The 24,176-nt window shown below is 37.3% G+C and overlaps 2 protein-coding genes and 1 pseudogene across 7 annotated transcripts in view; 1 reads left to right on the forward strand and 2 right to left on the reverse strand.

The window, feature by feature from the left end:
- CTBS (chitobiase) overlaps positions 1 to 24,176 on the forward strand; it is a 70,262-nt gene that overhangs the window by 43,500 nt on the left and 2,586 nt on the right. For all 6 annotated transcript variants that reach the window (XM_058716791.1, XM_058716792.1, XM_058716794.1 and 3 more), the window contains 5 exons: positions 3,182 to 3,320; positions 3,793 to 4,001; positions 21,190 to 21,358; positions 22,771 to 22,868; positions 23,153 to 23,314. In XM_058716791.1, coding sequence (XP_058572774.1) covers positions 3,278 to 3,320; positions 3,793 to 4,001; positions 21,190 to 21,358; positions 22,771 to 22,868; positions 23,153 to 23,314 — 681 coding nt within the window. In that variant the 5' untranslated portion in view covers positions 3,182 to 3,277. The remainder of the gene's footprint in view (positions 1 to 3,181; positions 3,321 to 3,792; positions 4,002 to 21,189; positions 21,359 to 22,770; positions 22,869 to 23,152; positions 23,315 to 24,176) is intronic.
- On the reverse strand, positions 8,048 to 8,887 carry LOC131504471 (diamine acetyltransferase 1-like; annotated as a pseudogene).
- The window catches only part of SPATA1 (spermatogenesis associated 1), a 62,308-nt gene continuing 58,721 nt past the window's right edge, over positions 20,590 to 24,176 (reverse strand). The window contains 1 exon segment of the mRNA XM_058716789.1: positions 20,590 to 21,338. Coding sequence (XP_058572772.1) covers positions 21,310 to 21,338 — 29 coding nt within the window. The 3' untranslated portion in view covers positions 20,590 to 21,309.

Below are 24,176 nucleotides of genomic sequence, written 5' to 3' on the forward strand. Positions count from 1 at the left end.
AGGGGCAGAGAGAGAGGGAAACAGAGGACCCAAAGTGGGCTCCCCACTGTCAGTGCAGAGCCCAATGTGAAACTTGAACCCCAAACTGTGAGATCATGACCTGAGCCAAAGTCAGACGCTTAACTCAGCCACCTAGGTGCTCCTGTTTTCATGGTTTCTTTAAGTGGAGCCTTCCAGGAGGCGTACATGACTCCACCTCTGCCTACATAGGAGGAACCTTTCTCCCCTAAATTGGAATAAGTGTCAGTAAATATTTCTGTGGCTACTTCTAGACCTAGTGTCCTGGTTTAGAATCATTATACAATTTGGAGTTGTTATGCTACTTCCTCTTTGTATAATTAAATTTCATACTTTGTGGCCTGTTGGACTTAAAAAAAAAATGTCGTATCCAGTAATGTGATGCTGGCTCAACTCTTCGAGATTATTTCCAGTAGTAAGGACCTTGAATGGATACAGACTTTAGGTGGGAATACCTGAGTTTCTCTCTCCTAATCTTTCTTGTTACTCAAATGTGGCCTGAAGTGCTTTCCAACTATAGCAGTACTTTCCCTCTAAAACAGGATGTGACAATCAGGGAAGATCCTTCCAGGTATTAGGGACAAAATCACTAAATGTGGAAAACTTGCCTCTTGATCAGTGATGCTTCCAAAAAAGGATCTTGATCAAAAGTGGGAAGTGTGAAAATTAATAAAAAGAAACCTCATTTAGACTGGAGTTGGGAGACTGGCAGAGGGAACTCTGATGTCCTACCTGTCATCCATTGAAGACCCAATGGGGAAGAGCAGAGGTACCCTGCACATGGATACTACTTTAGTATCTTAGCAAGAAGGATTTCCTCCTGCCCCATTAATGCCCAAGCAATTAGACTGTCATAACTCAGCCAACCAAACGCCACCATCTTCAAGCTTCCAGTATATTCTGATTGACTTTGTGTTTATAATAGCCTTCTCACTTTCCTCCTTTCCTCTATAAAAGAGCATTCTTCTCCTTTGTTCTGCAGATTTACCAGTGCTGTTGCCATAGCTTGCTTGTCCCAGCTAAACGCAGTTTTTTGCTGGTAAAATAACTGGTAGTTTTTATCTTTATGGCTAACAGTGTAAAGAGCAATTCTATTGTAAAGATAGGGACAATTTCCAGTTCTTAATCTAACAGATTTTGAGGCAAGGCATTTAAATGCCAGTAAAAAGGCATATGTACATTGCTTAAGGTAAGTAAAGGTGGTCAAGTGTTTATAAAGAACCTACTCAGTGTGGAAACCTAACAACTGAAAGACTTCCTGTAGCACCCAGTACCTCTTCATGGATTGGGCAGTGTATGTGGGCATTTGGAAAATCAATTATGCAAAGAAGAAAAATTTTGTTCATTTGTAAGTTCATGGTTTTTTTCTTTACTGACCTATATTCTTCAAACACAGACTACATTGCTCTTTTTTCCCTTATACTTTCAGTTGATTCATCCAGCTATATTTTTAGGATTTGTATTATGTCACAAGCTTTCAGTATTTTTAAAAACAAATTCAATCTTAATTATTGGAATTAAAATAGGGGATAAGGTTTGTGATGTAAATATGCATCTAAAAACTCCAAAATATAATGGCCATTCCAATTTCACATTCTGTAATTTTTATTTTAGTGGGAAGTTACCTAGGAGAAAAATGGATTATACATAGTTAATTCTGAAAACAGAAATGAAATAATGAAATGAAATAACAGAATGAAATAACAGAAATGAAATAATTCTGAAAACAGAAATGAATAAAAATGAAATAATTTTTTTAAATTGAGAAAATTAAGAAATGTCTGTTTTAACTATTATATCTCCCCTCCCCCTTCCATTCTCCTCATAGTGGCCCAGTGATTTTTGATCTGTCCCTCTTTCTCATTTATTAATGCAAATTTTATGTCCCTCCCCTGCTTAAACACTCTAATGGCTTCCCATTACATCTCAGGGTAAAATACAAAATTCTGAGTATCTACAAAGCCCTACTTGATCTTGCCACATTGATCTTTTGGTTCTCTCCTGAGAACGCTCTTTTTTTTGTTCATAGGTAACCTTCCATCGTGTCCAGATCATTACCCAGATTTCAGTTTTCCCCCAAAGTGTGTAGCTCTACCCTGCCCTACCAGGGTAGCAGGCCCCCTTCATATGGTGTCATGGCCTCTTGCATTTCCATGCAGCCCTTGACACTATTGTAACTGAACAGCTAAAGGACCTGGTTTCTTTAACTTCTGTCACTAATGTCTAGCGAGGTGCATTCCCCATACCTTATTGGAATTCAATAAATATTTGCTAAATCAGTGAATTAAAACTTTATTTGGAATAAAATTATCAGTGAGACTTCTGTGCTTCTAGAATTATCTGTGAAGGGAAAATACTGGTGAAGCATAACATCCACCACCTTAGAACTTAACTTGAGGACTTCTTAAGAAGTTTGTTTCACCAAAAACCATTCGTAGTAAATGCAGTTATCTGGGGCGTTTGCATAGAGGCAGTGGCTCCAGCTGCTGCATCCAGAAACTTCAATATGAATCAACCTCCTTTCTTTTACTTTACTCATTCAATCATCACAGAATTATGTTAATTTTGCCCTTAGGATCTTCCAGATCTGTTCATTTATCTGGCTTATCTCTGCTGCTCCACAATTTTAACTGAGGTCACCTTCATCTTTTGCCTGGATTCTTCCAACAGCTTTCCTGTCAGCAGTGCTGCTTCCAGTTTTAGCCTCTCTTCCCATTTCAGCTTAAGGAATTTTTCTAAAATGCATATGTAAATGCATACTTAACATGTATACATTCTTTTAAAACCCTTTCTCTCAGGATAATATGCTAATTTCTCAAGAGGGCTTATAAGGCCTTTCATGAGTTAACCCTGCCTAGATCTCTTTGGTTCTTTACTGCTGTCTCCTTCCAAATCCTAGGTGTCAGCTATACTCAATACTGAGTTGCAGAATCACCATGCTTTCTCTGCCTCTAGGCCTTGGCTCTTTCCACATTTCTCTCTAGCCCGACTTTCGAGGCCTGGTTGATTTCCCCTGCCACCAATGATACTGGGACACCTATGTCTTGTTCACTGTTGTACTCTCAGTGCCTGGTATATGATCAATGTTTAATGTTATTTTGGGTGGTCAGCATTGTATTCTCTTTGATTTAAGCAATGATGCTTATCTTTGTTGTTTTGGCAGGTCTTTGTGTTTGATGTTGGATATAAAACTTGGAAATTTTATGACTGGTCACAGATTACAACTGTGGTAATTTTTGGAAAATATGATCCAGAACTTATGTGCTATGCTCATTCACACGGAGCCAGAGTAGTGCTAAAAGGTGGGTAACAGTTTTTCACTAGATGTGTCCAGCCAATCAGTAAGTTTACTTGCATTTCTTGTCATCCTGACTTTCCAAAAAATTCCCTTTTCGTGTTTATCTGGTATGTGCTTTATCATCCTAAAATTAATCTCAGATACTGTTTAATTCATTTCACAGATAGTTATTTTTTAAAGAATTAAATAAACCACTCTGATTTTGAGCAAAATGTGAATCCTAATTAGCCTGATGACTTTTAGCTAGTCAGTCTACAATTTCTACTTCTAATTTGAGAATGATTTTACTAGTTATTCATAATGGTTATTTTGGAGATTGAGTAATGACTTTCTATTTTGGTATATTATTTCTCTATTTGGCAAACTTAAATTGGGGGCTTAGTATTCCAAGATAATGAGATGTTTTAAGATGTGAAATAAATTTCATTAAACTATGAAAAGCACATATGCACAAAAGATGTATATTTCTTCCATAGGAGATATACCCTTAAAAGATATAATTGATCCTACTTTCAGAGCATCCTGGATAGCTCAAAAAGTTAAGTTGGCCAAAGCACAATATATGGACGGAATGAATATAGACATAGAGCAAGAAGCTAATTGTTTTTCACCTGAATATTATGCATTAACTGCTTTAGTCAAAGAAGCCACAGACTCTTTCCATCGTGAAATTAAGGGATCACAGGTAAAAATTCATTTGCTACTTTTTGGAAACTCATTTTCTCTATCAAAATGTATTCATGAAGGTATGACTAATAGAATCTCAGCTTTATTGAGTAGGAAAGAATTTCAGCACATATATCCTAAAAATATTTTCTGGAACTTTTGAGGTTCTTAATCAGAGAAGTTTTACAGAATTTTAAAGTGCTAAATCTGTTTTCTATTCATAGCACAATACAACATTGAGACTGCCCGACCTACTTGCCTTGCAGCAAGGTTAGAGATATTAAATAGGCAACTGGATTGGCAAGAATCAGAAAGTGCTTAGCCATCCAGGCCCTGCTTTCATCAGTGCAGGACAGAAATCCCTCTTGTCTAAGAGTAGAGGTAGTTTGGGGAAGTCACTTGCTTCATAGGCTCTGAATTACTTGCAAACTGAGGTCCAGTAAGTCTCAAAGGACTAACTCTATAGAACTTGACAGAGCTATGGCAAAAGGCTTCCCCACTGCCATAGTGAGCATGATTAGAGCAGATCTTTTAGCTTTTTGCTAAAAGAGCAAAAGGCATATTTACAGGCAATATATAGGTAACAAAAGATAATGTGGCCCTGGATCAGTGATCTCAAACCTGGCCTCATAACAAGATAACCAAGAGTATTTAAACACACATACACTCTCTCTCTCTGCAATAAAGCAAGTTAAATGAATTTTTTTTTGCCTTCTAGTGCATATAAGTTATGTTTAAACTATACTGTAGTCAATTATTAAGTGTGCAATAGTATGTTTGAAAAATAATGTAAATACCCTAATTAAAAAATACTTTATTGCTATAAATGCAAACCACCATCTGAGCTTTTCACCAAGTTGTAATATTTTTGCTGGGGGAGAGTCTGGCCTCGATGTTGATGGCTGTGACTGATCAGGGTGTTGGTTGCTGAAGTTTGGGGTGGCTGTGGCAATTTCTTAAAATAAGACCGCAGTGAAGTTTGCTGCACTGATCAGCTCCTCCTTTGATGAACAATTCCTCCGTAGCATGCAATGTGGTTTACTAGCATTTTATCCACAATAGAACTACTTCCAAAATTGGAATCAATTCTCTCAAACTCTGCTCCTGCTTTATTGACTAAATTTATGTAATATTATAAACCTTTTGTTGTCATTTCAACAATATTCACAGGATCTTCACCAGGAATAGATTCCATCTCAAACCACTTTCTCATCCACAAGAAGCAACTCCTCCACTGTGAAAGTTTTACATGAGATTGCAGCCATTCAATCACATCTTTAGGCTGTACTTCTAATTCTAGTTCTCCTAATGTTTCCACCACATCTGTAGTTACTTCCTCCACTAAAGTCTTACACCCCTCAAAGTCTTCAGTGAGGGTGGGTATCAACCCTCCTGTTCCAAACTCCTGTTAATGTTGATATTTTGTTTTTTTCCCATGAATCACGAATGTTCTTAATGGCATCTAGAATGGTGAATCCTTCCCAGAAGGTTTTCAATTAGCTTTTCCCAGATCCTTCAGCAGAATCATTGTCTATGGCAGCTATAGTCCTACTAAATATGTCTCTTAAATAATAAGGTTTGAAATTTGGAATGACTCCTTGATCCATTGACTGCAGAATGGATGCTGTGTTAGCAGGCATGAAAACAAAATTTATTTCATTGTCCATCTCCATCAAGCTCTTAAGTGACCAGGTACATTGTCAATGAGCAGTCATATTTTGAATAGAAACTTTCTTCAGTAGGTCTCAACAGTAGGCTTAAAACATTCACTAAGCCATATTGTAACAGGTGTGCCTTCATCCAGACTTTGTTGTTCCATTTATAGAGCACAGAGTGGATATAGCATAATTTTTAAAATTTATTTATTTTTTAATTTATGTCCAAGTTAGGTAGCATATAGTGTTATAATGATTTCAAGAGTAGATGCCAGTGATTCATCTCCTATGTATAAACACCTAAGGCTCATCACAACAAATGTCCTTCCTAATGCCCCTGCCCCATTTAGCCCATCCCTCCACCCACAACCCCTCCAGCAACCCTCAGTTTGTTCTCTGTATTTAAGAGTCTCTTATGTTTTGTCCCTCTCCTTGTTTTTATATTATTTTTACTTCCCTTTCCTTATGTTCATCTGTTTTGTATCTTAAAGTCCTCATATGAGTGAAGTCTTATGATATTTGTCTTTCTCTGACTGATTTATTTCATTTAGCATAATCTTCTAGTTCCATCCACATAATTGCAAATGGCAAGATTTCATTCTTTTTGTTTAGTAATACTTCATTATATATATATATATATATATATATATATATATATATATATATGCCACATCTTCTTTATCCATACATCTGTTGATGGACATTTGGACCCTTTCTATACTTTGGCTATTGTTGATAGAGCTGCTATAAACACTGGGGTGCATGTGGCCCTTTGAAACAGCATACCTGTATCCCTTGGATAAATACCTAGTAGTGCAATTGCTGGGTCATAGGGTAGTTCTATTTCTAATTTTTTGAGGAACCTCCATACTGTTTTCCAGAGTTGCTGTACCAGTCTGCACTCCCACCAGCAGTGCAAAAGAGATCCTCTTTCTCTGCATCCTCTCCAACATCTGTTGTTGCCTGAGTTGTTAATTTTAGCCATTCTGACTGGTGTGAGGTGATATCTCATTGTGGTTTTAATTTGTATTTCCCTGATGATGAGTGATGTTTAGCATTTTTTCATGTGTCTGTTAGCCATCTGCATGTCTTCTTTGCAGGAGTGTCTATTCACGTCTTTTACCCATTTCTTTACTGGATTATTTGTTGTTTGGTCTTGAGTTTGGTAAGTTCTTTATACATTTTAGATACTAACCCTTTATCTGATATGTCATTTGCAAATATCTTCTCCCATTCCGTTGGTTGCCTTTTAGTTTTGCTGATTGTTTCTTTCGCTGTGTAGAAGATTTTTATTTTGAGGAGGTCCCAGTAGTTCATTTTTGCTTTTGTTTCCTTGCCTCTGGAGACGTGTTGAATAAGGAGTTGCTGCGGCCAAGGTCAAAGAGGTTTTTGCCTGCTTTCGCCTCTAGGATTTTGATGACTTCCTGTCTTATGTTTAGGTCTTTCATCCATTTTGAGTTTCTTTTGTGTATGGTGTAAAAAATGGTCCAGGTTCATTTTTCTGCATGTTGCTGTCCAGTTTTCCCAGCACCAGTTGCTGGAGAGACTGTCTTTATTCCACTGGATATTCTTTCCTGCTTTGTCAAAGATTAGTTGGCCATGTGTTTGTGGGTCCATTTCTGGGTTCTCTATTCTACTGATCTATGTGTCTGTTTTTGTGCCAGTACCATACTGTCTTGATGATTACAGCTTTGTAATACAGCTTGAAGTCCAGGATTGTGATGCCTCCAGCTTTAGTTATCTTTTTCAGGATTAGTTTGGTTATTCAGGGTCTTTTCTGGTTCCATATAAATTTTAGGATTGTTTGTTCTAGCTCTGTGAAGAATGCTGGTGTTATTTTGATAGGAATTGCATTGAATATGTAGATTTCTTTGGGTACTATCGACATTTTAACAAAATTTGTTCTTCCAATCCATAAGCTTGGAATATTTTGCCATTTTTTTTTGTGCCTTCAATTTCTTTTATAAGCTTTCTGTAGTTTTCAATGTATAGATTTTTCACCTCTTTTTTTTTTATTTAAAAAAAATTTTTTTTTAACGTTTTTATTCATTTTTGAGACAGAGAGAGACAGAGCATGAATGGGGGAGGGTCAGAGAGAGGGAGACACAGAATCTGAAACAGGCTCCGGGCTCTGAGCTGTCAGCACAGGGGCCCGATGTGGGGCTCGAACTCACGGACCGCGAGATCGTGACCTGAGCTGAAGTCGGCGCTCAACCGACTGAGCCACCCAGGTGCCCCTCACCTCTCTTTTTTTTTAAACAAAGGGTAGTTTATTAAAAAAGAATCAAAACAGAAACTCTAAGTACCAGCGTGTACATTGTACATATTTAAATGACTCACAAGAATAAAGTTTTTTTCCTATACATTAAGATTATACCACCTTGCTATTATCAAAAGATGTTCAAGGAGAAATCTGACTCCAAACTGCATACAAGACTGCCATCTTAAACAGACCACATTTCAAACATGCAACAACACCACTGATAATAAAGCTTTGGAATGGGTGTTCATTCTATTCAACTACAAACAGGATAGAAAGCAAGATCAGTTGAGAATTTAATCTAAAATAGAATGGAAGCTGTCATTTTCTGCACCAGCACTCCTCACTCCTCTGCTGCCATCTTTAGTCAAAAATATTCCTTGTTGATCTTGAAGAGTTTCCATCCCTCTTCACTGGACAGATCAGAAGCACCTCTTTTCTTATAGAAGTTGATCGATGGTTCATTCCATTCAGCTACCAAGAAGTGCATGCTGCTGCAGCGACATTTCATGGCAACCTGGCTTAGGTTCTTCAGAATTTCTGATCCTATGCCAAAGCCTCTATAATCACTCATTCCGAAGAAGTCCTCAAGATACAACAGTTTGCCAATCCACGGGTCATAGGTAAAGTAGTACATGGTGAAACCAACAACACTGTGTCCTTCCGGAGACCAGTGCTCCTTGGGCACTTCTGCAACCAGGCAGTGGTAGAAAGGGTGCTCTCCGAAACCATCCTCTAATAGATCTTTTTCAGTTCATATTACTTGCTCTTCCACATATTCGTATTTGGCCAGTTCCTTGATCAGCTGCAGGATGTCACTGCAGTCCGTGGCGGTGGCCAGGCGGATCACGAATTTAGCCATTTTCGTCTTTTGTTTTTCTTCCCTTTGTGGACCAGGCCCCTATACTTGAACAGCAGGAGGAGGTGGTTCCTCATTCATCTCCCCAGAGCATCCTTTTCTCAGTCAGGCTGGCACCATGACCCGGTGAACCTTTGCAAGTGACAAAAAAGCTTCACCTGTCGGCGACTAGCGCTGCAACTCACCTCTTCACTTAGTTATTCCTACATATTTTATAGCTTTTGTGCAATTGTAAATGGGATCGATTCCTTGATTTCTCTTTCTGTTGGTTCATTATTGGTGTATAGAAATCAACTAATTTATGTGCATTGATTTTATATCCTGTGACTTGGCTGAATTCATGGATCAGTTCTAGCAGTTTTTTGGTGGAGTCTTTTGGGTTTTCCACGTACAGTATGTCAGACACGAAGAGTGAAAGTTTGAATTCCTCCTGGCCAATTTGGATGCCTTTTATTCCTTTGTGTTGTCTGATTGCTGAGGCTGGGACTTCCAATACTATGTTGAATAACAGTGGTAAGAGTGGACATCCCTGTCGTGTTCTTGACTTTAGGGGGAAAGCTCTCAGTTTTTTTTTGTCCATTGAGGATGATATTAGCAGTGGGTCTTTCATATATGGCTTTTATGATCTTGAGGTACGATCCTTCTATTTCTACAGTCTTCAGGGTTTTTATCAAGAAAGGATGCTATGTTTTGTCAAATGCTTTCTCTGCATCTATTGAGAGGATCATGTGGTTCTTGTCCTTTCTTTTATTGATGTGATGTATCACATTGATTGTTTTGAGGATATTGAACCCGCTGTGCATTCCAGGTCTAAATCCCACTTGGTTATGGTGAATAGTTCTTTTAATGTATTGTTGGATCCGTTTGGTTAGTATCTTGTTGAGGATTTTTGCATCCATGTTCATCAGGGAAACTGACCTGTAGTTTTCCTTTTTAGAGGGATCTTTGGTTTTGGAATCAAGGTAATGCTGGCTTCATAGAATGAGTTTGGAAGTTTTCCTTCCATTTCTATTTTTTGGAATAGCTTCAAAAGAGTAGGTGTTAACTCTTCTTTAAATGTTTGGTAGAATTTCCCTGGAAAGCTATCCAGCACTGGACTCTTGTTTTTTGGGAGATTTTTGATTCCTAATTTGATTTCCTTACTGGTTATGGGTCTGTTCAAATTTTCTATTTCTTCCTGTTTTAGTTTTAATAGTTTATATGTTTCTTGGAATTTGACGATTTCTTCCAGATTGTCTATTTTATTGGTGTATAATTGCTCATAATATTCTCATTAATTTCTGCAAATTCTCTTATTTCTGCAGTGTTGGTTGTGATCTCTCTTTCATTCTTGATTTTATTTATTTGGGGCTTTCCTTTTTCTTTTTGTTCAAACTGACTAAGGATTTATCAATTTTGTTAATTCTTTCAAAGAACCAGCTCCTGGTTTTATTGATCTGTTCTGTTTTTTTGATTTCAATAGCATTGATTTCTGCTCTAATCTTTATTTCCTGTCTTCTGGTTTTTTTTTTAATTTTTAAATATTTGTTTATTTTTGAGAGAGAGAGAGAAAGAGAGAGGGAGGGAGGGTGGGTGAGGGGAAGAGAAAGGGAAACACAGAATCTGAAGCAGGCTCCAGGCTCCCAGCTGCCAGCCCAGAGACTGATGCAGGGCTCAAACCCATGAACTGCGAGATCATGACCGGAGCGAAGTTGGGAGCTTAATCGACTGAGCCACTTAGGTGACCCCTGGGTTTTATTTGCTGTTCTTTTTCCAGCTCTTTAAGGTGTAAAGTTAGGTTGTGTATCTGAGACCTTTCATCCTTTTTTAGGAAGGCTTGGATTGCTATGTACTTCCCTCTTATGACCGCCTTTGCTGCATCCCAGAGGTTTTGGACTGTGGTGTTATTTTCATTGGCTTCCATGTACTTTTTAATTTCCTCTTTTTAACTTCTTGTTTAGCCCACTTATTGTTTAGTAGGATGTTCTTTAGTCTCCAAGTATTTGTTACCTTTGCAAATTTTTTCTTGTGGTTGATTTCAAGTTTCATAGTGTTGTGGTCTGAAATATGCACAGTATGATCTCGATCTTTTTGTACTTGTTGAGGGCTGATTTGTGTCCTGGTATGTGATCTATTCTGGAGAATGTTCCATGTGCACTCGAGTAGAATGTTTATTGTATTCCATTGCTTTAGGATGAAATGTTTTGAATATATCTGGTAAGTCCATCCAGTCCAGTGTGTCATTCAAAGTCATTATTTCCTTGATTATTTTCTATTTATGTGATCTGTCCATTGCTGTAAGTGGGGGTGTTGAAGTCCCCTACTATTATGGTATTATTATCAATGAGTTTCTGTATGTTTGTGATTAATTGATTTATATATTTGGGTTCTTCCACGTTTGGAGCATAAATGTTTACAATTGTTAGCTCTTGGTGGGAAGACCCATTAATTATGATATAATGCCCTTCTTCATCTGTTACAGTCTTTATTTTAAAATCTAGATTGTCTGAGTATGGCTACTCCAGCTTTGTTTTGGCGACCATTAGCATGTTAGATGGTTCTCCATCCCCTTATTTTCAATCTGAAAGTGTCTTTAGGTCTAAAATGGGTCTCTTGTAAACAGCATATAGATGGATCTTGTTTTCTTATCCATTCTGTTACCCTATGTCTTTTGATTGGAGCATTGAGTCCATTGACATTTAGAGTGAGTACTGAAAGATATGAATTTATTGCCATTATGTTGCTTGTAGAGTTGGAGTTTCTGGTGGTGTTCTTGGTCCTTTTAGTCTTTGTTGCTTTTGGAATTTTTTTTTCCTTTTTTTTTTTTCTCCCCTCAGAGTGTACCCTTTAAACTTTCTTGCAGGGCTTGTTTAGTTGTCACAAATTCCTTTAATTTTTGTTTGTCTGGGAAACTTTTTATCTCTTCTATTTTGAATGACAGTCTTGCTGGATAAAGAATTCTTGGCTGCATATTTTTCCGATTCAGCACATGAATACATCCTGCCACTCCTTTCTGGCCTGCCAAGTTTCTGTGGATAAGTCTGCTGCAAACCTGATCTGTCTTCCCTTGTAGGTTAAGGACTTTTTTTTCCTTGCTGCTTTCATGATTCTTTCCTTGCCTGAGTATTTTGTGAATTTGACTATGATATGCCTTGTTGATGGTCGGTTTCTGTTGAATCTGATGGGAGTTCTCTGTGCTTCCTGGAAAGAACAGAGTCTTTCCCCAGTTAGGAAAGTTTTCTGCTATGATTTGCTCGCATAACCCTTCTACCCCTTTCTCTCTCTCTTCATCTTCTGGGACCCCCTAAGATTCAGATGTTATTCCTTTTTAATGAGTCACTGAGTTCTCTAATTCTTATATCATGCTCTTTTGCCTCAGTTTCCCTCTTTTTTTCCTGCTTCATTATTCTCCATAAGTTTGTCCTCTGTATTGCTGATTCGCTGATCTGCTTCATCCATCCTTGCTGCCATGGGAACCATTCAAGATTGCAGCTCAGTTATAGCATTTTTTATTTCGTCCTGACTAGATTTTACTTCTTTTATCTCTGCAGAAAGGAATTCTATGCTTTTTACAACCCCAGTTAGTATTCTTCTTGTCGTGATTCTAAATTCTGGTTCAGACATCTTGCTTGTATCTGTGTTGATTAAGACCCTGGCTGTCATTTCTTCCTGTTCTTTCTTTTGGGGTGAATTCCTTTGTTTCATCATTTTGAAGGAAGAAAAAGAATTAATAAAATTAAAAAATTAAAAAATTTAAAAACTTAAAAACAACACACACAAAAAATCAAATAAAGGATGCTAGATATTAGGTATATTTAGGTCTGGTTGTTGAAAGAAGTGTGACAGAATAGATTAAAAAAAGGGAAAGAAAAAGAAAAAAAGGAAAAGGAAAATTAAAAAACTGAATACAATAAAATAGAATAAAGTGAAATGATGAAAGTAAAATAGAATTTCAGAAATTTACAAAAAAGTAAAAATATAGAAAAAAATTAAAGAAAAATCTTTTTTATAAAAACGGATAATAAAAATAAACCTTTTCTTTCTGTATTCAAGAATAAGAAAATAAAAAGAAAAAAAAATGAATAGAGGGACCAGCGAACAGAATGAAATACGATTGAAATTACATCCATTTTCCCCTAGAATTCAAACTATGAAGCACTTTATAATCTGTAAACTAAGCAGGTGGAGAGATTTGTGGTGTTCCTCTAGAGTGCGGTTGGCCCAGTTGGGCGGGGCTTGGTGTAATGGCTCTGTTGTCCACTAGATGGCACTGCTTAGTTTACTGGGGTGACACGTGTAGGCATATATGCCCTTACTCAGGAGGGGTGAAAATGGTGTCACCCAGCTACCTAGTCTCTAATATCAGAATTCTGTGCTCTTCACTGACTGGCAATCATGCACCCTTCCTTTGTCTCTGGCTTCTGTCCACTCCCCACTTCTACACAGTCCATGACAAAGCCGTCAACCACCAGGGGCACCTCCCTCCAGAGTTTTATCTCAGAGGGGGCTGTTTCCAAACCCCTCACTTCTGAGGGACTGCGGCTTTGACCCACTCAAACCCTCTGGGGGATGGTCTCGCTGAGCAATGGCCGGGTGCCAGCCCACCCCCTGGAATGTTCATGCACCTGTAACTGCTGCAGATGCCCAGAGACTGCAGCTGGGTGCCAGCCCACCCCAGAAAAAGTTTGCGTGATCATGTAGCAGCAGCATTTCAGGGATTATGGTAAATCACAACACACACCTGGTGCCAGGTTTCACCCTTAATGTCCTTGTTCCAACACCAGTGAATGTGGCTGCTCTCCAGGGTCTGCTGGGACCTTTGCCTGTGGGGAGGCCACACAGCCTCTACCAAATGTCCTCCCAGCAGGGGAATCACCTCTCCCCATGTTCCCTGAGGACCCCTCGGACCTTGCTCTCTGCTCCTGGGGATTTGCCCTTCCCACCAGAGCTCTGCCAGGTATTGAGCTGCAGAGTTTCAGACTCTGTTCTCCCCTGTTTATAGAGACTTAATGGTATATAAGCCCTCTTTCTACTTTCTCCCCACCCCCCCTTTTTTTTTTGGCTTGCAGTCCCTTTTTCTCTTTTTTGTTCAGTCCACTCTTTCTCCTTCTCTCGATCTGCTTTTGGGGGTTGGGGGGGAGTGCTTTTCCTGTATTCTCCCCTGTCTCTGTCCTCTCTCCACAAGCAAAAACAGCTCCTTACCCTCCGTGGCTTCTGTCTCTCCCCAGTTCATCTCTCCACACCATGTAACTGCTGAGTTCTGTGGTTCAAGTTGTGCAGATTGTTGTGTTAATCCTCAAATCAGTTTTCCAGGTGTGCAAGATAGTTTGGTGTTGATCTAGCTGCATTTCAGAAATAAGAAAGGCAAAAAAAAAGTTCCATGCTGCTCCAGCATCATGGCCCCCTCTTCCAGGTTTAGCATAATTCTCAAGGGCCCTAGAATTTTCATGACGGTGAATGAGAATTGGCTCCAGCTTAAAGTCACCAGCTATTTTAGTCCTTAACAAGAGACTTTGTCTGTCCTATGAAGCTTTGAAGTCAGAAATTGACTGACTTCTTTCTAGCTATGGAATTCCTTAGATAACATCTTCCAATAAAGGCTGTTTTGTCAATCTTGAAAATCTATTGTTTAGTGTAGCCACCTTCATTAATTATCTTAGCTAGATCTTCTGGATAACTTGCTGCAGCTTCTACGTCAGCACTTCTTGCTTCACCTTGCACTTTTATGTTATGGAGAAAGGTTTTTTTCCCCTTCAACCTCATGAACCAACTGCTGCTGCTTCAAACTTTTCTTTTGCAGCTTCCTCACCTCTCCCAGCCTTCAAAGAATTGAAGAGTTAAGGACTTTCTCCCTGGATTTGGCTTAAGGGAATGTTGTGGCTGGTTTGATCTTCCATCTAGACCATTAATACTTTCTCCATATCAGCAATATGGCTTTCACTTTCTTATAATTTTTACTTTCTTATAATTCATGTGCTTACTGGAGTAGCACTTTTAATTTCCTTCAAGAACTTTTTGCTTTCACAACTTGGCTGTTTGGCACAAAAAGTTTAGCTTTTGGCCTGTCTCAGCTTTGACATGCCTTCCTCACTAAGCTTGATCATTTCTACCTTGAGTTATTAATTGGCCTAATTTAAATGTTGTGTCTCAGGGAATAGGGGTGCCCAAGCAGAGGGACAGAGACATGGCAAAAACCACTGGGTGCAGTCAGAACACACACAATATTATGGGTTGTTTGCCATTTTATATGGGTATGGTTTGTGGCACCCTGAAACTATTGCAATAGTAACATTAAAAATAACTATTCAGAAATCAGAAAAATAATAAAAAAGTTGATTTGACTCATTTGTTGTTTAGTAGCATGTTGTTTAGCTTCCGTGTGTTTGGTTTTTTTCTTTTTTTCTTTTTTTTTGGTAATTGATTTTTAGTTTCATTCCTTTGTGGTTGGAAAATATGTTTGATATTTCAGTTTTCTTGAATTTATTGAGACTTGTTTTTGTGGCCTAACACATCCTCTATCTTGGAGAATGTTATAGATATAGATATAGATATAGATATAGATATAGATATATGTATAGATAGATATATGTTCTATATATGTATGTATATATATATATTCTATATCTATATCTATATATCCTATATCTATATATCTATATAGATACATCCGTTAAGTCCATCTAGTCTGATGTGTCATTGAAAACCACTGTTTCCCTGTTGATTTTATGTCTGAATGATCAATCCATTGATGTACGTTGGGTTTAAAGTCCCCTGCCACTATTATATTACTGTCCATTTTTTCCTTTAGGTCTGTTAAGTTTTGCTTTATGTAGTTAGGTGCTTCAATGTTGGGTGCATAGATATTTACAACTATTATATCCTCTTATTGGATTGATGCTTTCATCATTATGTATGCTCTTTTCTGTTTGTTGTTATAGTCTTAAAGTCTATTATGTCTGAGATAAGTATTGCCCCACCTTTTTCTTTCCTTCCATTTGCATGGGGTATTTTTCCATCCTGTTACTTTCAGTCCATATGTGGTTTTAGGTCTGAAATGAGTCTCTTGTAGGAACATATCAATGAGTCTTTTTTTTTTTTTTTTTAACCATTCTGTCACTCTGTCTTTTGATTGGAATATTTAGACTATTCACATTTATAGTAATTATTGATAGGTATGTACTTACTGCTATTTTGTTGTTTTCTGATTGTTTTGTAGTTTTTGTCTTCTTGCTCTTATTGTGATGGGGGGCTTTTTAGTGTTATGTTTTGATTTCTTTCTCTTAATTTTTTGTGTATCCATCATAGATTTTTGGTTTGTAGTTACCAAGAGGTTCATATATCTTAAGTATATAGCAGTCTATAATAAGTTGGTCAGTTATGTTCAAACACATTTTGTACGTAGTTCATTTTTCTCCCCCTCATTTTATGTATGTTGTCACATTTTATATCTTTTTACTTTGTGAGCCCCATCACTACATTTTTAGATATAATTGATTTTACTACTTTTGTCTATTAACCTTCATACTAGCTACATAAGTGATTGTTCTACCTTTATTGTATCTCCTTTTACTGGTGAAATTTTTCATAATTTTCTTCTAATTATGGCCTTTTTCTTTACATATAAAGAAGTCCCTTGAACATTTCTTGTAACTTTTGTTTGGAAAACTCTCTCTCCCCTTCAATTCTGACTGATAACCTTGCCAGTTAGAGTATTCTTGGAAGTTTTTCCCTTTCTGTGCTTTGACTAGATCATGCCAGTTCTCTCTGGCTTATAAAGTTTCTGTTGAAAACTCATCAAATAGCTTTAACCCTTGTATGTAACTAACTCCTTGTGCTGCTTTTAAAATTATGTCTTTAATCTTTAACACTTTGATTATTGTCTTGTGTACCTCCTTGAGTTCATCTTATTTGGAACTCTCTGATTCTTGAAATTAGATGTCTGTTTCCTTCCCCATGTTAGGGACATTTTTGGCTATTATTTCTTCAAATAAATTTTCTGTCCTCCTCTCCCTCCTCCTCTCCCTTTTCTCCTCCTGGAACCCCTAGAATGTGAATGCTTATTCACTTGATGTCCAAGATATTCCTTACCATATCCCTATTTAAAATTTTTTTTTTTTTTTGCTGTTCAGGTTGAGTGCTTTCCATTATCCTATCTTCTAGATTGTTGGTCCATTCTTATGCATCCTCTAATCCACTCTTGATTCCCTCTTGTGTATCTTTCATCTCCATTACCATATTCAACTCTGATTTTTTTTTTTTTTTTTAAGTTTCTGTCTCCTCTTAATGTTTTGAGTCTATCCATTCTTCTCTGGTGAGCATCTTTATGACTATTACTTTAGAGTCTTTATTGGGTAGATAGCTTATATTCATTTCATTTAGTTCCTTTTCTGAATTCTTTTGTTTGAAGCATATTCTTCTTTGTCATTTTGCTTGACTTTCTGAGTTTGTTTCTATGAATTAGGTAGAACAGCTACTTCTAAACTTGAAGGAATGGTCCTATGTGTGTAATCATCCCCTGTGTAGACTGTGTGCACCTGGTAATTTTGGCCAGCTGGCTGGAGTGGTGGCTAGCATGAGTTCCCCTGCAGGGTGGGGCCACCCTGCTGAGATGTCAGAGTTGAAGTGGGCATAGGCTGGGACAGTCCCAGGGTTCTTTGTGCAGAGGGTGCCTTGGCAGGACAGGTGAAGCTTAAGTGGGTAGACTTCTCAGGACATTTGTGCACGGGTACTCTGGCAGGGTGGCTGGAGTCAAGGCAGGCACAGGCCAGGGTGTCTCAGCATGCTTTTCTGGGTGGGGAATGCCCTGGAAAATTGCCTGGAGACAAAGCAGTGCAGGCCTGAAAAGTTTTAGGGTGTTGAGCACCTCTGTCACTTTGGTGAGACAGCTGTAACTATGGTAAATGCTGACCAGGGTTGTCTTATGTGCTCCGTATTTGATCTGCCTTATGGGACGGGTAGGGCTGGTGTGGACTAGGAGCCCAGGGCTTACTGAAGTGGTAAGCTGCCTTGGGTACCCACCCAGGCCCTGCTCCTGTTCGTGATGTCAAGGTAGTGAGGGAATGTAAACCCTGGTGCTTGCCAACCCTTCTGACCCAAAGATTTCTAGCAGCTCCCCCACTTTTTGACAGAGTTCTAGGGCTGGATTTTGTATATTCTAATTGATTGATTCATTATTTATTTATTTTTGAGAGATAGAGCACAAGTGGGGCAGCGGCTAAGAGAGAGAAAGAGAGGGAGACACAGAATCTGAAGCAAGCTCGAGGCTCTGAGCTGTCAGCACAGAGCCTGACACGGGGCTCGAACCCATGAACAGTAAGATCATGACCCGAGCCAAAGTCAGAGGCTTAACCAACTGTGCCACCCAGGAGCCCCTCTAATATTTTATTAAAAAGTTGCTTTTTTCCCCCTGTACCAAGGCAGACAAATCTTCTCATGGTCTCCCAGTATATATCCCTCCCCACTGCAAGTTAGCAGCATCAGGGGGGTGGGGACTTCCTTTGTAGCCATGTCTACATCTCTCTTGCTGTCTTCTAGGTGGTGTGTTTCTCTTCTGTTGTGCAAAAGCTGCTCAGTCAGTTGTCAGTTCTTTCAGAGGAACTGCTCTATAGGTGTAGATTTAGTATGTCTGTGGAGCAGGTGGTTTCTGGGTTTTCCTACATCATCATCTTGGACCTTCCCTCCTCAGACAAATACAGTTCAGATCAAGAATAGCAAATACCTGGTACACAGGTCAACATACTCCTCTCCTCACAAATTTTGTTCTCAGAAAACGTTTCCTTCATTTTCTAGATTGCTGTTACTAAGAGACTAGAGTTAGTGTAAGGGAAACAACCTCTTTGCTAGCCCAGATTATGCTACAGTGAAAGGGCAGGGAGGAAGAAATTGAACAGACTTTGCAATAGGAGTGTCTATTTCCAATTTTGAGGGGCAAGTAGAACAATTTGGCCTATTATGTCAAATTCATGTATCAAAATTAGTGGAAGGTACAGTCGCTAAGGCATGCCAGATTGTGGAAGGTCCAGAATGTCAGACTGAAGCATATGCATTTTATTCTGTATGTGGTGTGTTACATGGTAGAAAGTGTTTGGGGAAGGTTATTCCATAGTAGTATGTATAATAGTCTAGAGGAGAAATGGAAACCAGTAAATACTAATCCAAGTCTAATAACTTGAGATTTATAGTTTGGATTAGGATGATGGCATAACCCTAACACTCAGGAAGTCTTCAATAAATATTGAAAATTAATGGAAAGAAAGAAGCAGAACCAGTTATGAGAAGCCACCCAAAGGAAAATGGGAGATTAGTTATGGGGTGTGAGAGAAGTCAGATAATAGCCCTAAAGTTCTTAAACTGGCCACCAAAAAAAAAAAAAGACAAATAGAGTCTGGAAGGAGAAATGAGGTTTGGGGAAATGATGATTAAGATTACAGAATTATGCTCTTTTATTAATGTGATGTATCACATTGATTTGAGAATGGATAAAGAAATTGTGGTTTATATATGCAATGGAATACTATGTGGCAATGAGAAAGAATGAAATACGGCCTTTTGTAGCAACGTGGATGGAACTGGAGAGTGTTATGCTAAGTGAAATAAGTCATACAGAGAAAGACAGATACCACATGTTTTCACTCTTGTGTGGATCCTGAGAAACTTAACAGAAGACCATGGAGGAGGGGAAGGGAAAAAAAAATGTTAGGGAGGGAGCCAAAACATAAAAGACTCTTAAAAACTGAGAACAAACTGAAGGTTAAGGGGAGGGAGGGAGGGGGAGGATGAGTGATGGGTATTGAGGAGGGCACCTGTTGGGATGAGCACTGGGTGTTGTATGGAAACCAATTTGACAATAAATTTCATATTTAAAAAAAATTCATTTTGTTTATATAAATAAAAAAAAGATTACGGAATTATGGTCCTAGAATTAAAGAGCTAGAAATATGCCAGAAGAGTTCTTTCCACACAATGATTTTTTTACAGGTAGGAAAACCAATTCAGATGTTTTTAGAGACACAGACCTAATTATAACAGAGCCAAAACTAGAACCAAAATCATTTTGATTTGTCTAATATACGAATGCTGCTTTCTCAAAAATAGGAGATTAACCATGACAGGAAATCCAGGTAAAAATAGTCTTTCTTTTTTCTGAGGGAGAGAGAGGGTGCAAGTGAATGAGGGCAAAGAGAGAGAGAATCCCATGAGGGGCAGAGAAACAGAAAGGGAGAGACAGAGAAGTGAGGCTCACAAGAAGCAGGGCTCAAGCTCACTGGATGTGGGGTTCGAACTCACTAACCGTGAGATCATGACCTGAGCCGAAATCAAGAATCAGATGCTTAACCAACTAAGCCACCCAGGTGCCCCAGGTAAAAGTACTAATGCTCAGGAGAGGTAAGGACTTCTACAGTGGATTTGAAATTTTCCTTTTTAGAGGTGATCATTTGGTTTCTCTGTTACTATAGTATAGCTCCATTTTACAATAGGAACCAGTGATAAAATGGGATTGGATGTGTAAAAAATTCACCTTATAACCTATTTTGCTGTAGTGCTATTGAGGAAAGCTTGTACTTATAAAGCTGAGATTCCATTAGTGTTAATAGATAATTACAACTCTTTTTAGGACTTTGTCAAAATTCTATAACAATAAATTGGCCAAAGCGTAAAAATTTTAATTGCATTATCTTAATTTTTGTAATAATTAATGTGTTTAATGACTATCTAAAGGAAAAAGAAACCTTTAATGATGCTTTAGAACATTTGCCCATATATAAAATAATGCAAATTAATATCTGGTTAAGGCAATAAATATTTTAAAGAGACTCATCTTTGTTGAAGACTGGCTTACAAAAATGAAAGGTAATTCATCATTCAGGTTTTATTTGAATATTCCCATAAAATAACATTTAAGTGATTTGTTCAACATTTTGAGTTGATTAGTTTATCCCTACAGCCATAAACCACTTTCTTTAACTGTAATGTTGGATTAAACCTATCATGTAACATAATTGAATATTAGACTCCCAACCCAGGACAGTCAACTTGTACCAAGAGATGACCTATCTAGCCCACACAATATTTTTAACAACTTTTGTACTTGAATTATTTTAGTTGTGCTTACTCTTTAGTTGCTTAGTGACCCACCTACACCCTATTGTCATTACGTCTATTTCTTTCAATCAGTTGAGGTACCAGTCTAGCCTCTAAAGACATTTAAAATTCCTCTTCTACACAGTGCCCTGCTCCTGGTCATTGTATCTGTCCAAATATATGTCTGGGTTAACCCATCAGGGAAAAAATATCTTAGAACTGTTCTTCTTCTATAAGCATATAGAACCCTATGTTCATATATGTAAATAGATCTTTTTTTCTTGGGTAGTATGAAGCAAATATATATAATAAAAAACTGACATAATAAGCATATTTGATCATGTTACATAAAATGGTACGTGTTTTTCCACAGGTAACCTTTGATGTAACTTGGTCTCCAAAGTGCAAAGACAGGTGCTATAATTACACTGGAATTGCAGATGCTTGTGACTTTCTCTTTGTGATGTCTTATGATGAACAAAGTCCAGCCTTGTCAGAATGTATTGCAGCAGCCAATGCTCCCTATAAGGAGACATTAACTGGTAAGAGTCCACAAAATGATCACTTTAACATTAAGGTTATTTTAGTATTTCTAAATCATTTGTATACCTTTTCCATTTGTAAAGCTTTCTTGAAACATGAATATCACTTAATTTGGAGAGCTTTCAAGTTTACATAAAGTTTTCACTTAATTCTTCTAAAAATTTTGTGGGATAGACATATTATTAATCCTCTATTATAGATGGGATGATGAGTGTTAAGTTCTCTTTGTATTGCTACTAAGTATTGTTTAGTTGGGGCTCAAGCAGGTGTTCTAACTTCAAGTCAAAACTTTTCTCCCAAAGTTACATAAAGGAGATTATTTGCTTATCTAGAATTTGACATGATATTTTTGTTGAAATAACCAATGTTAGCTAATAGCAAAGATAGTTATAATGTGAGTAGCTACTGTGCATGATTGATAGAGGACTGTCTTATTTGGCATTTATTATTAGCACCCATGCTATATCACTATTAGAATTAAGAGTACTTCTGATCTATCATTCATATCACATCAGCCAATTCAATAAAAGATTTCTTGCTATCTTTTGGACTCAAGTGAAATTTTCTGAGATAATTGGCCCTGCTTTAAGTATTGATTAATAAAAAATATTTTTCAATTTAGAGAGAAAAATCTTAGAACCTAGCCTCATCATGTCCAAATTAATAATCTGATCATATGCATATGCCACTTATAATTTGGAAAATAACTGTTATAACTACAAAGTAATTCATTTTTCCAAACTGTGTTTCATAAAGGAGATAATGAGCCTAATATTGTTAGGACACAATTATCAAATATGTTTGTGAAATAAGGCATACTCTACCCCTCTCTTGGATATTTAACAGTACACAATAAAGGCTCTTAAAAACAGCAAATTTACTTAATTCAACTTTCTGATAATCTTGGAACATCTTTGGGTGGGAAAACATTTTGCAGCATTGGGCACAGCAGGGACTGACCAGGAATCTGTTCATATTTCTTTGTTTCCTAACTATAGATTGAATACAGAGTAATTGGGGGACATTTCTTGTCCCTAGCTGTAATTCATACTTATGGAAAGCACAATTGTTCCATGTTATAGAAATATGCCATATGAAATTCTGAGGCCATCCCTGCCAGAGAGTTATATCATGTCTTAGCAGTTAATACACAATTAACATGCTTTCCTGAAATGTGTCATTCTTCCTAGAAATAAATTTTATGAATTTTTTGCTACAATTTGATCTTGTTAATGTGTTCTAATATTCAAAACAAATCACTTATGTCATATTAGAGAAACACTCTATTGGTATTTTGCATAAATGTACTTGTTTTTTCAAACTTAGCTTCCGAATGGTTGAATAGCTTGTATAAACCCATTAGTAGAATATAAAGTGAAAAAATATGCCTTTTCCGTCCCAACTTGATTAGGGTATGATGACTACATCAAGATCGGCATTAACCCTGAGAAACTTGTAATGGGTATCCCCTGGTATGGTTATGACTATACCTGTCTAAAGCTATTGGAGGTAAGAACAGATTATTTCCTATATGATTTTTTTCTCTATTATATTTTTGGAGCCTGTTTTGTTTTGTATATGAACATAGTTTGAGACTAAAAAGGTAGCGTTTAATTATTTAATCCCATGGAAGTTTCTGAATGTTACATATTTTCTTTTTACTTTTATTAGGTATAGTCAGGTTACTTATAGTACATATTTTATTTCTAATAGTTTTTGATTACATTTTCTGATTGGGTTTCTAAGACTTGCTTAACTGATAAATGTATAACATGAACATTTTATATTTCTAGGATCGTGTTTGTACCATTCCAAAAGTCCCTTCCTGGAGGGCCTCTTGTGGTATTGCTTCAGGACAGCAGGTGCCCTATAAAATAATTATGAAGCACGTAAATAGTTCTATTTCTGGAAGCCACTGGGATAAAAATCAGCAGGCCTCTTACTATAACTATAAAGTAAGACTTTTCACAAGTTATGAACATTCTATTTTATAACTGCATGTTTTCATAATTACATATTTGATATTAAGAATTTCTATCAGTTTTCTTTTAGGGTACAACATAGCTTATAATCAGGTACTTTACTTTCCAGCTGAGCAGTTCAACTTATGCTAATAATATAATTTCTTTGCATGGGCCACTTGTCATGTTAGATAAGGTTATAAAAACATGCATATCACAAACAGGATCTCCTGTAATAATTGACAGCTATGTATAACTGTGGCTTTGGGCCAAAATAGGTTACCACTCAGTAAGCCTTCATTTCAGGGTAGCCTAAAGGTTCTGATGAGGCTGTTTTTTATAGGGAGGTATGAGGCTGAGAATAAAGAATGCATCATCATGGAATCAGTGGAAAATGGTATAAACTATGTGACATTAGACAAATTATATTACAAACAGAAACTTGAAGAAGTAGAGGAAATGACAAGAGCAATTCTGTCAGGTAGTGTTTGATAAATAGTAATTGCCATACAAAGAGGCAAAAGTAATATTTTTCATAATTTACCTTTAATATAATACAAACTTTTCCACACACCTCAATTACAAGCCATCTTTGAATTTACTTTGGATTCTGTTACTGTAAAAGGAGCCCTAAAATATGATGTAAGTTGATTCCAGTAGGAATTTATATTCCTTAATGGCCTGGTCCCAATTTATGAAAAATATTTAATAAATTTTGCTATACAGGCATGTACATATGTATCAATTATATAGAAAGCTTTGGTGTAGAGATTTCTATACCTTTATATACCCATTACACTAGGGTATATTATAATCTTGTCTTTGCCAAACAGTGTAATATTTTACACTCTGGGGT

Source organism: Neofelis nebulosa, chromosome 2, assembly GCF_028018385.1.
Source record: "Neofelis nebulosa isolate mNeoNeb1 chromosome 2, mNeoNeb1.pri, whole genome shotgun sequence".
Lineage (NCBI taxonomy): Eukaryota > Metazoa > Chordata > Mammalia > Carnivora > Felidae > Neofelis > Neofelis nebulosa.